The 13,746-nt window shown below is 42.0% G+C and overlaps 1 protein-coding gene across 1 annotated transcript; it reads left to right on the top strand.

Moving 5' to 3' along the window:
* The first annotated feature begins 893 nt into the window (after nucleotides 1-893).
* On the top strand, nucleotides 894-11,377 carry LIN7C (lin-7 homolog C, crumbs cell polarity complex component). The gene is made up of 5 exons (XM_054390510.1): nucleotides 894-930; nucleotides 6,796-6,914; nucleotides 7,966-8,037; nucleotides 8,407-8,616; nucleotides 11,090-11,377. The coding sequence occupies exons 1-5, from the start codon at nucleotides 894-896 to the stop codon at nucleotides 11,243-11,245; spliced, it is 594 nt and encodes a 197-aa protein (XP_054246485.1). The 3' UTR covers nucleotides 11,246-11,377.
* Nucleotides 11,378-13,746: the final 2,369 nt, after the last annotated feature.

Raw genomic sequence — 13,746 nt, 5'->3', positions numbered from 1 at the left:
TTGCTAGAAATCAGTCTGTGAGGATTTAATTTTGTTCACCTGCAAAATTCCATTCCTATGACCTTTTCATTTCAATGCACATGGAGCATCCTTCAAACAGAGAGGAACTGGCATGAAGATGAATCACAGAGAGTACATCACTGTCACATTAGCTGACACTTTTCAGACCTGTTGAAACTATCGTCTTTCAAAGCAAAAAGTACAAAACAGAAAAACAAAGCTGAACTTGGGAGAGTTATACTCTTAGAATAAATTAAGAATATAGGAATAACATGTTCTGCAGTAATTTCATTTTCCAGGAAGAAAAAAAAAAAAGAAAAAAAAACAAACAGAAAGGCCTCAGCATGGTTCTGATTTGATACAGAAGGTAAATGCAATACATTAGCCTCACGCATAGATTAAATTGATACCAAACATGAAACGTAAAGCACATTCTTCACGTTTCACAAAGGCAGAACAACCTTGACTTATGTATTTCGTCTGCAGAGGCAGTCGGGGCACAGAGAAGGCTATTCACACCCCAATTTTTAGCGCGTAATGAGTCCTCAGTAACGTTATGGGGTGGGGGAAGAAGAAAAATAATGTTCGGTGAACGTGTCATGATGTTGGCTGGCGCCTGGAAGCTCAGAGCCAGGAGGGGTCTGAGGGACGGGCGCGCAGCCCCCAGCCTCGGCATGGCCCCGCTGCTGCCCTGCACAGCTCACATTCCTCTGCACACCCGAGGTGAGAAGTGCAGCAGCAGCCCCTCAAAAAGGCAGCTGCACACTGCTGCAGCTGCGGTCGATATCTCTATAGCGATCCACGCCGCCCTCTGCCGGTGCCAGCCCCGCCCTCCCTCGCGGCCCTTCCGCCAGCGCTGCGTCACTTCCTGTGCGGGCCGCAGCGAGGAGAAGATGGCGGCGCTGGGCGAGCCGGTACGGCTGGAGCGAGGTGAGTGTGGCTGCGGCCGGGGGACGGGCGCTCCCACCTAGCTGTCTGCTGCGGGCGAGCTGCGGCAGCGGAGCCGCTACCCCAGACCGGCCCTGGGGCGAGTTGTTGGGGGCCTGGACCGAACCCCTGTGGCGGCCTGCCCAGTTTCTCTCCCCCGGCCTGAGGCGTCAGGGAGCGGCCCCCTGCCGTGCCACGGCCTCCGGGGAGGCGAGAGCAGGCAGCGATGGCGGCACTGCTTTCTCTGGCCCGCAACAGCGCATCGAAGGGCTCTTCTCTCCCAGAGAGGTTGAAGAGCAGCCATGCGGTAGCTGCTTTGGAAACGTTTGCTTCTGGCTCTTTTAGTGTGTTGGTGGGACTTGGCTCTAGGGATTTTCTTCATGCAGCCCTCGAGGATTTTTCTCGAGTTTCAGTCCGTGGCTGGGTTTCCATAGATGCACTGGTCCCAGACCTGTGGAAGTGTGTCTTTAGTCTTGACTAGTGTCAGCGCTTTTGCCAGCTCTTAACTCGGCCTCTTAACTCCTTGTTTCTCTCCTAGGAAAACTTCTTTTTGAACACAGCTGAATTCTTAGCAATACGTTCACTCTGTTAGGCAGCATCTTAGCAACAATAATTTACCTGTTTTTTATGGAAGACACATGCAGGGGGGGTTTATTACACTTGTTCACTGTTCTGCTCAATTCCATTACCCTCTCATTTATGTTTTCATCCCGATTTTCCAATTGACAGCCTTAATTTGTGTTGTTAATACTGTGCAGTGCGTAACTAGAATTAACACGGAATCTTAAAACACAAGGCCTGGTTGGGTATTTTTTCTGTAGCATGCTTGTATCTTTCATACAGAGCTTCTAAGAAACAAGGCTCAGCTTCCTTCAAGGTGGTTCTTCAGAAGGGTGCAGGGTCTACAGTAGCTATGTCTATTTAGGAAAATAGGGGTCAGAAAATGGAATTTAAACGGGAAAAGAACACTGAGAATGAATAATCCCATTTTTGAAAAGGGAAGCAATTAAGTGGAGAGTAGGTGACTGGATGAACTGACTGTTTCTTCCCTGCTCTTCCCCTTGGGACCACCACCTTTGCTTACAGTGTTACATTTGCCTAATCCTCTTCTCATTCTACAAGTGAACAACTTGCAGTATGTGAGAGAAGGCCTGTAAATAGTGACTTATGTAAGGACTTCACTTCCCACTCCTCGGTGCATCTCCCCTCCCTCCTCCAAAGCTTGTTAATTAGGGCAGCTGCTTTGGCACTGGATTAGTTGCTCTTGGTAGGTCTGTGGAGCTAAACCTCAGGCAGCATCCTTCTCCACCTCATTACCCTGCTGCTATGTTCTATCCATGAAAACAAACAAATCTGCAGAGTTACTCAGAGATCAATGGAACAAAGGAGCTATTTAATCTTCTGGCATATTGGTCTTTTTAAGACAAGAGAGCACAGTATAAAGCAAGAGCTTTGTTTTCAGGCATAAATAAACTTTTAATTATGTAGGGTTGACTGCAGATAACCTGATAATGAATCATCATCCACTTGAAAGTAAACATCACTAATATTGTCATATAGCATAAGAAAAGAGAGAGTAGTGTCAAAAAAGAGCCATTAAGGTTTCAGATGGATACCATAGCCTTATAATCAGGGCAATTAAAAATTCTCCCCATCTGTTCTGTCCTCCAAGCTGCACTGCAGACACCACCACCCAAATTCAGTGGAGGGCAGGGATGAAGCAACATTTAACATTTCCAAGTTACTCTTATGTTTTGGTGGTGACGTGTGATGACTCTGCATACACCTTGGGACTCCAGGCTATTTGAACACAAGCAGAGGTGGTTAATCAGGAGTATCTCTGAGGATGCTGCATTTTTCCTGTGTTTTGTTCACACATGCTTGCAGTGGTGGCATCTTGCTGGCTTATTTTTTTCCACATTCTTTTAGTTTAAATGCATTTTGTTTTTTTCAGGACTTCAGTCTAGCGTCCTATGATAACAAAATGATTTGTGGAGAACAGGCAACTGATGTAAAATTCATTAAAAGGTTAAAAGAAAATCCATATTTTAATTGTGTGGTTTCCATTTTATAATGAACTTCATGGTGTTTTTTTAATCAAATACCTCTTGAGCTATTTCTACATTGTTCCTTGTTCAAATTCATCACTGTAGGGTTAATTTCATTCTCTGGTGCTGAACAGTTGGGTGTAGTGTTAACATTGTGAGGAAGACAGCTTTCAGTTGATGATATCCTGAGCAGTAGTTCAGGAGGAAGCAAAATGCATCAGCAGAGCAGTCAGCAGTCTTTTCTTGAAAATGAATGGTGTTTTGCCACTTGTTCCTAGCCAAACATTAGTCAAACCCTGCTCCTTTCCAGAGCAATACTGCTGGGAGAGATTGAATCTTCAGCTTTTGACTGTTAGTGCTTAATGCTGTTCCGTGGGGGAAAGCTGTGCTCATTTCACTTCAAACTGGTATAATGGGGTCCTGTCAACAGGGTAAACCAAAACAACTGTTGGGGAAAACGTGACCTGGTAGTGAATCCGTTGCACGTATCTGCTTGAGCAAGAGGTGCAGTGTGATAAAAGGTCTGTAGAGTGCTGAGGACCCAACTTTTATGCTGTGTTTCTCTGCTTTGGGTTTTTACTTTGCAGCAACAGCTTGGTCCTTTGATCTGAAAGCCCTTTCTTAGTAAAGAACATCTTCTGCTTCAGTTTCATCTAAGAGGAATCCAGCTCTCTATTCCAGTTGCTTTTTGACAAGCTGATTATCTCAAGTCTATGCTTCATGAAAGACACAGCTGGTTCCAAACTAGCCAATTTTACCTGAGGGTATAAAATGCTTTGTAGCTAAACATTCTGTCTGTTAGGAGAGATGCAGGTAGGAAATGTATTTAGCTTATCAGTGAAACACAGAGGTCAAAGAAGAGGAGAAATTAGCAAATGGAGTTCTGGAGTCTATTTCTGCAGCTTCTCTTTGGATCAGTGGATTGCTGTCACCATTTAAAATGTCTTGCAGTATCTTGATCAAACAAGAAGTTTGGTACATGGACCAAAGGCTGGAGAACAGCTGCGTAGAACCGCATGCTTTGTGTGTGTGAAATAGTCATTTGTCTGCAAACATCTGCAAGTGTTTCAGTGACAGCTGTATTGCAGTTTACATACAGGCTAGGTTGTTTCATGAATATATGGAGCGTTGCAGGGTTGGAAGTGCTGCTATTACTATTTGTTGATGACTACTTCAAGCTGTTCAGTGTGAGACTTTCTGAAATTAAGATAATTTGTACTGCCGTTGCTGAACACAAGCATTGCTGTGAATGTTGGTGATTTTGCATCACAGAAAGATCAAAAGATAAATAATCACAATCTAGAATCTCTTCATTTCACCAACTGTTATGTGTGTTGAATGAAATACAAACTGTGTGTTGAGGAATTAAAAGCTTTAGAAACATTCTGTAATTGTAGAACAGTAAATACGCACGTGAAGGGCGTTCTCTGTACCCCTGGGATTAGTAGTAGCTAAAATGTAGGGTTTGAAGTGTCTTTTCTTTAGATAACTGACACTTGGAAAGCTTGGAAATGCTTGCCAAACCCCACCAAGTTCTTGTGACACACGGAAACCTTAACTATCATCTCAAATAATTTGTCTTTGGTTGTGGTCACAATACTTAGTGGAGGGCTATAAAGATGGTGAGGGGACTGGAGCATCTCTCTTAGGAGAAAAGGGTGAGAGGCCTGGAGAGAACTGGAAAGAGATTGTACAAGTTTAAGATTATCAGTATCTAAAGAGCAGGTGTCAAGAGGATAAGGGACTGAAGACACTGGTACCCAGTGACAGGCCAAGGAACAACAGGCACAAACTAGAACACAAGAAGTTCTGAACGTAAGGAAAGATTTCTTCAGTTTGAGAGTGACAGAGCACTGGACCAGGCTGCCCAGAGGGGCTGTGATGTCTCCTCTAGAGACTTTGAAAACCCACCTGGAGACAATACATGCGCTAGGTGAACCTGATGTAGCAGTGGGGTTGGACTAGATGATCTCCAGAGGTACCTTCCAACTCCTACTATTCTGTGATTCTTTCATGGAAGATTTGTTTCCAATCTGCAGAGCACCAGTCTGCGAGGTTAAGTTGTCCCTTGCTTAATTGACTGCACCAGTTGATCTCAGCTTAGTAGCTGATCTGACTGCTAGCTGACGAAGTGGACAGAACATCACTGTGGGTTGTCTCCTGCCAGCACACAAGTCAGAACGTACACCCCACTGTCTTTTCATCCTGTGACGTTAATTCTCTCCTCTTACACTTGACCTTTAGGTGAAGTCCATGGCTATTGCGTGCTGTCTGTGCTGACACAATGCCAGTGAGCAGACATGCATTCACATGACAAATGAGTGCCTAAAGATTCATTACAGAAGAAAGGAAGTAACTCATTTGGGACATAGCAGTGTTCCAGACTTCATCTTTTTCTAAAATAATCTGTGCCTTACTTATATAGTAGATTAATCACTGCTGCTTCACTTTTGTGATAATGAAGGTAAACTTTTCTATCAGCCTTTCTGAGAGACTGTTCTGCTTCTGTTCAAGGACTTGTGTGATTCAGAACCATCACTAGTTTAACACTTTGGAAGAACAAGTGAAGGATATGAATGTACTCTACTCTTGTAGAGCTGCCAGGATGGTGTCATGCAGTATTTCATGCCTGACTTGAGTTATACTGGTCTGGTATAACTCAGTATATATCAATTCCTTCACAGGGAGTTCAGTTTCACAAAGCAGCATCTGCATTTATGAGAATATGGACAATGTGAATTCTCAGGAGTATATTTCTAGGAACTAGAAAAAGTTGGTTTGGGGTTGGAGATTTTAACTTCAGAGATGGAGCAGGTCCAGAGGAGGACCCTGAAAATGATCAGGGGGCTGGGGCACCTCTGCTATGAGGACTGGCTAGTGGAGCTGGGGTTGTTCAGCCTGGAGAAGAGAAGGCTCCAGGGGCAGCCTTCCAGTACCTGAAGGGAGCTACAAGAAGGCTGCAGAGGGACTGTTTCCAAAGACCTGCAGTGACAGGACCAGAGACAGTGGTTTGAAATTAGAGAAGAGGTTTAGATTGGATGTTAGCACCAAGTTCTTTACCAGGAGGGTGGTGGACACTGGAAGTGGTTGCCCAGAGGGGGGTAGTTGAGGCCCCATCCTGAGTCCCATCCTGGCCCCATTCAAGGTCAGGCTTGACAAAGCTCTGAGCAGCCTGATCTACTGGATGATTTCACTGCAGGGAGGTCAGGCTAGATGACCTTTGAAGGTCTCTTCCAACCCCAACCATTCTGTGATTCTATGAGATAATCTCAGCTGACACTATCAGAAGGAGTTTGGTTGTTTTTCTGAGCACTTTGGTGAAAAGAAATTAGGCCAGATAGTTTTGAGCCCTGATGTATGGAAAATATTGAGTGCACTCTTGTTGAACTAATTTATTGAGTAGAAAAGGTATGTTAGCTGGCATATTTGACAATCTAGGTAGTTTTAACACAGTGTTACCCATGCAGCAGATAATTACAGATTACACACATGAAATGTTGATAGTCTGTAGAGCAATGAAATATTTGTTTTAAATGTCAATTTATCTTTGTAATACGCATATTGCAGTGATATCTTCAAGTATTTTACGAGGTGGAGTTGCTGCGGTTGACTTAGTCTGAAAGTACAGTGTTTTATTGTAACATTTTGTGACAACATAGTTTATGGGAGAAATGAAAACTAATACCTAGTTGTAAGATATGCACACACACAGACTGCTCCATTAATTTTTCGAAGAAAAAAAACCCCAACCAACCGCAAGCCAAACAAACCTTGAATTTCCTCAGGCATTCTTCATTAATAGTGCTTTATTTTTCTGTAGACATCTGCAGAGCAATTGAGTTGCTGGAAAAATTACAGAGAAGTGGTGAAGTGCCACCACAAAAGCTACAGGCATTGCAAAGAGTCCTTCAAAGTGAATTCTGTAATGCTGTAAGAGAGGTAAGTTAGCTTGACGTAAGCAGTACCTTGAGGTAAAAAACTGTGGTTTGCTTTTTCCTTTCTGTGCTCAGTGCAATAATCTGGTTCTGTTCTTTCTAAAAGCTGAATTTGTTTCACAGAGTTTAATAGAGCAGTCCCAAAGAAAGTAATTTGGGATGGGTGTATTAAGTAACAGCTCAGGAACAAATGGCTCTTCAGTGGTTATTTTGAGGGTCTTTCTTTGGCATCCAGCAGTCTGTTATCCTCTTGGAATATAAGAATGGGCAAAGTACCAATTACTTCTTTTTTTCTGCCTTGATGGAGCCTTGCACCACCTCACCTTCATTCCATGCTCTTTTGGAAATTTTTAGGTGATTGACTACACCCTGCTACCACTGATGATAACACCTGGAATGATCTAAAAGAACTGTTTGTAGATACAGGTGCCATCTTAATGTTTTCAACCTACCCAGGACAGTGTGTTACTGCTTAGCAAGGCCAAGTGATTGGCAGATAGATGTAAGGATGTGGGTTAGCTCTCAGTGAAGCACCTCATTAGTATTCTTTCTGCCTCTGTGTATTCAGTACCATTTTTTTCTCATGAGATACTCAGTTAGTTGCATCAGTTGAAGGAAGATTTAGGGGTTTGCAGAGAGGGATGTGTTGTCAGGAGAGCTTTGAAGAGCTGTCCTTACGTGATGTGCATGCATCCTTATTGAGGAGTTCCAGCTTGAATCAAATGAGAAGTCATCCATGTCTCCATGCAGGTGTGCTAAGACTACCTGTAAGCATTTTTCAATTTGTGGTGAGGTGTTCATGCAGTGGAAGAAGGGATGATACAGCTTGGGACCTAAATATGCATGGATTAACTGAGCAATAAAGGTGCTCAGAGTTACTTCTTCATAGTGTGGTAGACTGTCATGTGACACCTTGTAGGGAATCTGGGAGTAACATTTTTCCAGAGGTGTGTGCCTTTTAATTTACACATTTTAGAGTTGTACCTGATACATTGTTATTATCTAAGCAGAAGAACACCTGTTTTCCCCGTACTTAATCTGTTTTGTCTCTAAAGGTGTATGAGCATGTTTACGAGACTGTGGATATCAGCAGCAGCCCAGAAGTTAGAGCTAATGCAACAGCAAAGGTAAAAAACTAACTGTAACTGGTGTAAAACACAGTAGTTTGTTACTTGAAAAATAGAGGATGATTATTTAAAAAGATGATTATTTAAAAATGCAGAAGGCTATTACCTAGATGTCTGCTAAAATGGATCATCTTAACAGGTTATTAAAAGGTATAACAAAAGACTTGTTATTTTTACGTTTCTTCCGTTGTAATTTCATTCATGGAGTTCTAAATTTTTCGTGCTAGTGTTGGTATCTAGAGAATGAATCTCATGCCTCTTAATATTTAAGTACTTTGAGATAAAAATACGTTTTCAGCCTCCTCACTGTGTCTGGCTGAGGAGCCTATATTTAATTTCTTACCAATAGGAAAATCTTGTTTCTTACAGGCTACTGTAGCTGCATTTGCAGCTAGCGAAGGCCATTCCCATCCCAGAGTGGTTGAACTACCCAAAACAGAAGAAGGTCTTGGATTTAACATTATGGGAGGCAAAGAACAAAATTCTCCAATCTACATCTCTCGGATTATCCCTGGTGGCATAGCTGATAGACACGGAGGCCTGAAGCGTGGAGACCAGCTGCTTTCTGTGAATGGAGTGGTAGGAACTGGATTTCACTTTGTGTAGTAGTAACTACTTGCTTCCACTTGGGGGCGCACAGAGAATGCACGCGGCACAAGCTCCAGTTCAGCTCAGTCTTGTCCTTGCCAAGAACAAATTGTTTAGGTTTCTATGGAGTTGTGTGCATTGAGAGATGTAGGATTGTGCACACTGATTGTCTGCCTCAACTGGGAAGTGAATATTTAGATCAATATGACGGATTCTGAGCGTTTCTGTCAATTCAGTCAGAGTATTGTTTTGTGAAATAGTAACTGCTGTTACGGCTTCCTTTTTCATCCAAGCTTCATGGTGCAGATTTTAATTAATATAGCTTTCTGCACCTTGTAAGGTAAGTAGTAAGTTATCTGTGTTATGTTAGACTGACCAGTTTCTCCTTATCCCAGTCAAAATGCTACTGCATAATGAAGGCTGTAATAAGACAGAACTAGAAGATTGTTATCTTCAGTTGTGTGGTTGTGGTGGCTTTCTTCTGTCCACTTAAGTGTACTTAGCTTCAAAACCAGAAGCTTTTTAGCATATTACAAGGAGTAAATGTCTGAAGTGCTGTTGTGGATATTTATTTTTAATAAATGTCCTCTTCTGAAGAGTTACAGTACAAAAAGCAAAACACAGGATGACTGGAAAGAGGAGGCTATGGACAGACTTAAGGCAGCTGCTACTGAAATGCATGTTACCTCCCAAACCCTTGCTTTTATTTACAAAGAAGCTGTATGCTAGCTTTGAAATGAATGTTTTCATCATTACATGTGCAAGCCAATTTTAAGACTAAAGGTCAAACTACTTCTGTGCTTCTTAAACCACGTCAGGGTGTTTTGACACGTGAAGGGAGCAGAGGCTTGCTGGCTGGCTGTACTCTGGGAGGTCCCTGTTAGCACAGATCTCTGACATAACTCCTCTCTAGTACCTAGGAGTCTAAGTCTCCTTCTCAGGAACATAAGAGAAATCATGCCCATAGTGATGCAACTATCCTTGACCTAGCCTTCCTATTACTTTGAAGCTTTGAGGGACAGATGTAGAACTGTCTTCAGATGATGCTTTCCTCACCTACTTCACCCAAAACTGAACATGGTCACCAGATAGTTAGTACCAGGTGATAGTGACCGTGTGTGTGTTCTTGCACATGTATACACAGATAAAGCCATTAGAAGAAGTGAATCTGTGCATAAAACCCTGGTGAGAATGCTAATGTGGTCTCAAAGGAATCATCTGATGTTTACAGATGGAATTCTGTTATCTTAACACATACTACAGACATTTCCCTGTAATTTCTAATTTAATAATTAAAAAAGTAAATTGACACTGCCAAGATTGCAGTGAATGTGCCTTAAAACAAACTACTTTTTTTTTTTTCCAGCTGGGAGGTTTTGAGTATAGTCCAAGAATTTGAAGTGTTTTGATATAATTAAACACAGAACTTTACAAACCTTCTATTAACAGGTTGAAACAGAACAGCCTGCACATCCACTTGAATAACAAAAATGAAAACATTCAAATGTATGTTGTCTAAGTCTGATAGAAGAGAAATAACTTGGGCTTTTTTAACTGTTGTCTTTCTTTCTGTAAGTAACTTTATAGTAACGGGGAAACCCTCCAATCAACAGGTGCATCACCTGCCTTCTAGCTTCTAATAGCACCAGTGGGAGGTAGGCTTGGGGTAGTACCATCATTGTGTTTCATAAGTTTGGGAGAAATTAGTTTTGCTGATGAAATGTATGCTGTCCAGGGATGTCTATTTGGATGCAGTTGTTGAAGTATTGCTTAAAATTTGTACTTAGTGAATCCGATACAACCCTAATAAATTCTGAGAGTTGTTTCAGGAAAGTATTTTTATTTTGTTCTTACTGAGCTGGGTTAGGTTGTTTTTAGTCAGTGTAGTGGAAATTACTCAAATACCTTGCATTTACTGAGAGGTGTGTGCAGCACTGAGATCTGCAGCACACTGCATGTTGGCCACTCTATTGCAGGTGCCCAGTAGGGCTGGCTGTGGTAGCACAGCCACCATCAAGAATGCAGCTACCTTGCAGGTGTCAGTGGCAAATTGAAGGTGACTACTGAATTTAAAATGCATGCCAAAAGATGAAAAATAGTCTGGGACTTCAAATAAGTGTCCTTCTGAAGTTGTTAATTTTTTTTAGTGTAATTTCATAAACGTCTAATGTTATCCTTATTCTACTTAGTGGATGTAAATACAGAACTGAATTGTTTAGCAGAAGCTTAAGCCAGAGTTTTGGACTACTCTCTTGTGGCTGCTAATTAGTATATTTATCATCCCTTCTTACTGATTTGCTGAAGAATAAATCCTGAACTTGAGTGACATTGTCCTTGTGCAGTCTTCAAACTAGAATACTTCAAGATTTGACTATGCAGAAGTTGTACAAAATTGAAAGAAAAAACCAGCCCTGTTTTCAATGTGAGCTTGCTAATACTAGACTTACTGCCTTATGCTTTGCAGAGTGTCGAAGGTGAACACCATGAAAAAGCAGTAGAACTGCTGAAGGCAGCTCAAGGCAAGGTTAAATTAGTGGTGAGATACACACCGAAGGTCCTGGAAGAAATGGAGTCAAGATTTGAGAAAATGAGATCGGCAAAACGCAGGCAGCAAAACTAACTTTGTACACAAGAACCGCAAGAGAAACTGTCTGCCCTGGACCTTTTGGAGGTTGCTTTGTGACTCGGTTGATCCAATGCCTGGACTACTAAAGACCTTTTCAGAGAGTCGTGGGATGATTGAGGTTGGAGTCACTCCTGGTGATCATCCAGTACAATCCCCTGCCCAGAGGAGGGTTAGCTATAGTGCAGGTTGCTCAGGACTGTGACAGGCTGATTTGGAGACACCAGAAGATCGCTGAGCAACCTGTTCTAGTGTTTTGATCTCCTTCACACTACAAAGGGCCATTCTTATACTTAAATGGAGCTTCCTTCCTTCCACTTGTGCCCGCTGCCTCTTATCTGGTCACTGGATGCTACTGAGAAGAGTCTGGCTCTTGGCTTACTCTTCCCTGTCAGGCATTTAGACACATTGGTAAGATCACCCCTGAGCTTTCCCTTCTTCAGGCTAGACAATCCCAGTTCTCTCAGCTTCTTATCTGCCAGGTGCTTCAATCATTTAATCACCTTTGTGATCCTTCACTGGACATGCTGTTCTATGCCCATGTCTGTACTGAACTGGGGAACCCCAAACTGTACCCAGCACAAGTTGTGTTTCACTGGGACTGAGCAGAGGGGATGAATCACCCCCCTCAACTTTCTGGCTCTTGCTTCTGCAGACCAGGAGACTGCTGTGCTCCCTTGCCGGAAGGGCACACGGTGTCTCATGGTCAGTATGGTATCATACTCTGCAAGGCTTTGTTTGGGCTGGTCGGCCCCCCAGCCTATACTGGTGCATGGGGTGATTCCTCCCCAGGTGTAGAACTTTGCACTTCTCATTTTTAAACTTTTAAACTTTTTCACCATTCTGCAGCCTGCTGAGGTCCCTCTGAAGGCCTTGCCATGGGTGTGCTCTGTCCTATCACCCATGTTGTTAATGAAAACAATTAATTATACCAGATGGGCCTTGGTACAGACCCCTGGCGTGAGTTCAGCAGGGCTTTGTGCCACTGATCACAACAACCCTTGGCACTTCAGCCTTTAGAATGTTTTCAGTCTCCACGTGTTTCACAGTTTAAAAGGAATGTGTGCTTTTAAAACGGCCTCAGATACCCTGGAAAAGCATCTGTGTTGGTATTTCTATTGATTCTTTTTTTAATCAGTCTCTTTTGTGTCAGAACTTCAAGCAGGAAAATGAATTTACAGATTCTTTTTAAAGACAAAGGCATACCTGTACAACTGGGATCCCTTTTTTCCTGCTCTCTTTTGGCATTACTTAACATAGAATCTGCAGGTTTTTTGCTGAATGATTTTGAAAAAAAAAAAGGAAAAAAAAAATCTTATGTAGCAGTTTTTTTGGCACTTTTCTTGTTGTATATCAACTACAAAATCAATCATAATCTACCGTGTAGCTGATAATGTTACCACCTTTTGTAGTGTTTTGGTGAGTACATTATTTTTACACTTCTGCTAAATTGTAATTGGTTACTCTGGAAATTGTATTACCTCACCTGTAAATAATTTACAGTTGGTGTTCTCCTAGACTGGTTTTGTAACAGTCAACATTTACAAATTTGCAACAATCATTCCTGTAACTTACATTATTTTGTACTAATTTTAAAGCAGTAGAAGTGGGGGGGGGGGGTGGGGGGGGGAAGAGAAGTAACTGTGTATGCAGCTCTGGATTGATTCCCTAGATGTATTTTTATATTCAGAAACAGAAGATAGGTTATTGCAGTGCAGAAGAATTCCAGATGCCTCCCTGACTTTCTGCTGTTTAAAAGATAGCTTCGTCTTAGTTGTCATGCATCTCTTGTGTTTATAGTATGTTCTATTGTAGTCTTATCTACAGACTGACTGCATTGGTCTTGGAATAGTTAGAACCTAAATTATTCTTACATTTATAAGAGTGAAGTGTTCTGAGGCTTATATGCCAGGTTACCCTGACATGTGAACTTGTCTGGGGTTTTATTACTCACTGCTTCTGACTTGGAGAATTCTTATTTGTGCTACAGAAGTAGACCACCAGTGCTACAAAACTTTGTGTGGAATGGTGCTGTGGTGGTAATGAGGAAATCTCCAGCTAAAAGTGATTTATGTCTCATCTCAGATGTGGTAGGCACGTTTTTTAGGTGCCATTTTGAAGAAAACTTTTGGACTGAGGTCCACTTCTTGGGATCTACCAGGTTTGAGGCTGTACTTGGGTACTTTAGGCTTTGGGATTTTTGGTTGGTTGGTTTTGGGGGTTTTTTGTTTTGTTTTGTGGTTTTTTTTTTTTTTATTTTAACCATCACCTTTTGGTATATATCTAGAATTAACTTGATTGTCTACTGGGTGTCTTGTTCACTTGGATGGCAGCTATGAGTGCATCCTAATTGACTGTTAGTAATTCGATCCTTAGAAGCTTAAACTGAAAAGTGCAGTTCTTACTATGTTGCTAATCCTTAGTCTTCATACAGAGCAGTGTGATCCACTGTGAAATAATTCAGTATGTGAAAGAAAGGAAAAGGCTAACGAGCTAAA

Source organism: Indicator indicator, chromosome 21 (assembly GCF_027791375.1).
Source record: "Indicator indicator isolate 239-I01 chromosome 21, UM_Iind_1.1, whole genome shotgun sequence".
Taxonomy (NCBI): domain Eukaryota; kingdom Metazoa; phylum Chordata; class Aves; order Piciformes; family Indicatoridae; genus Indicator; species Indicator indicator.
This window is presented reverse-complemented; position numbering and strand designations above follow the sequence as displayed.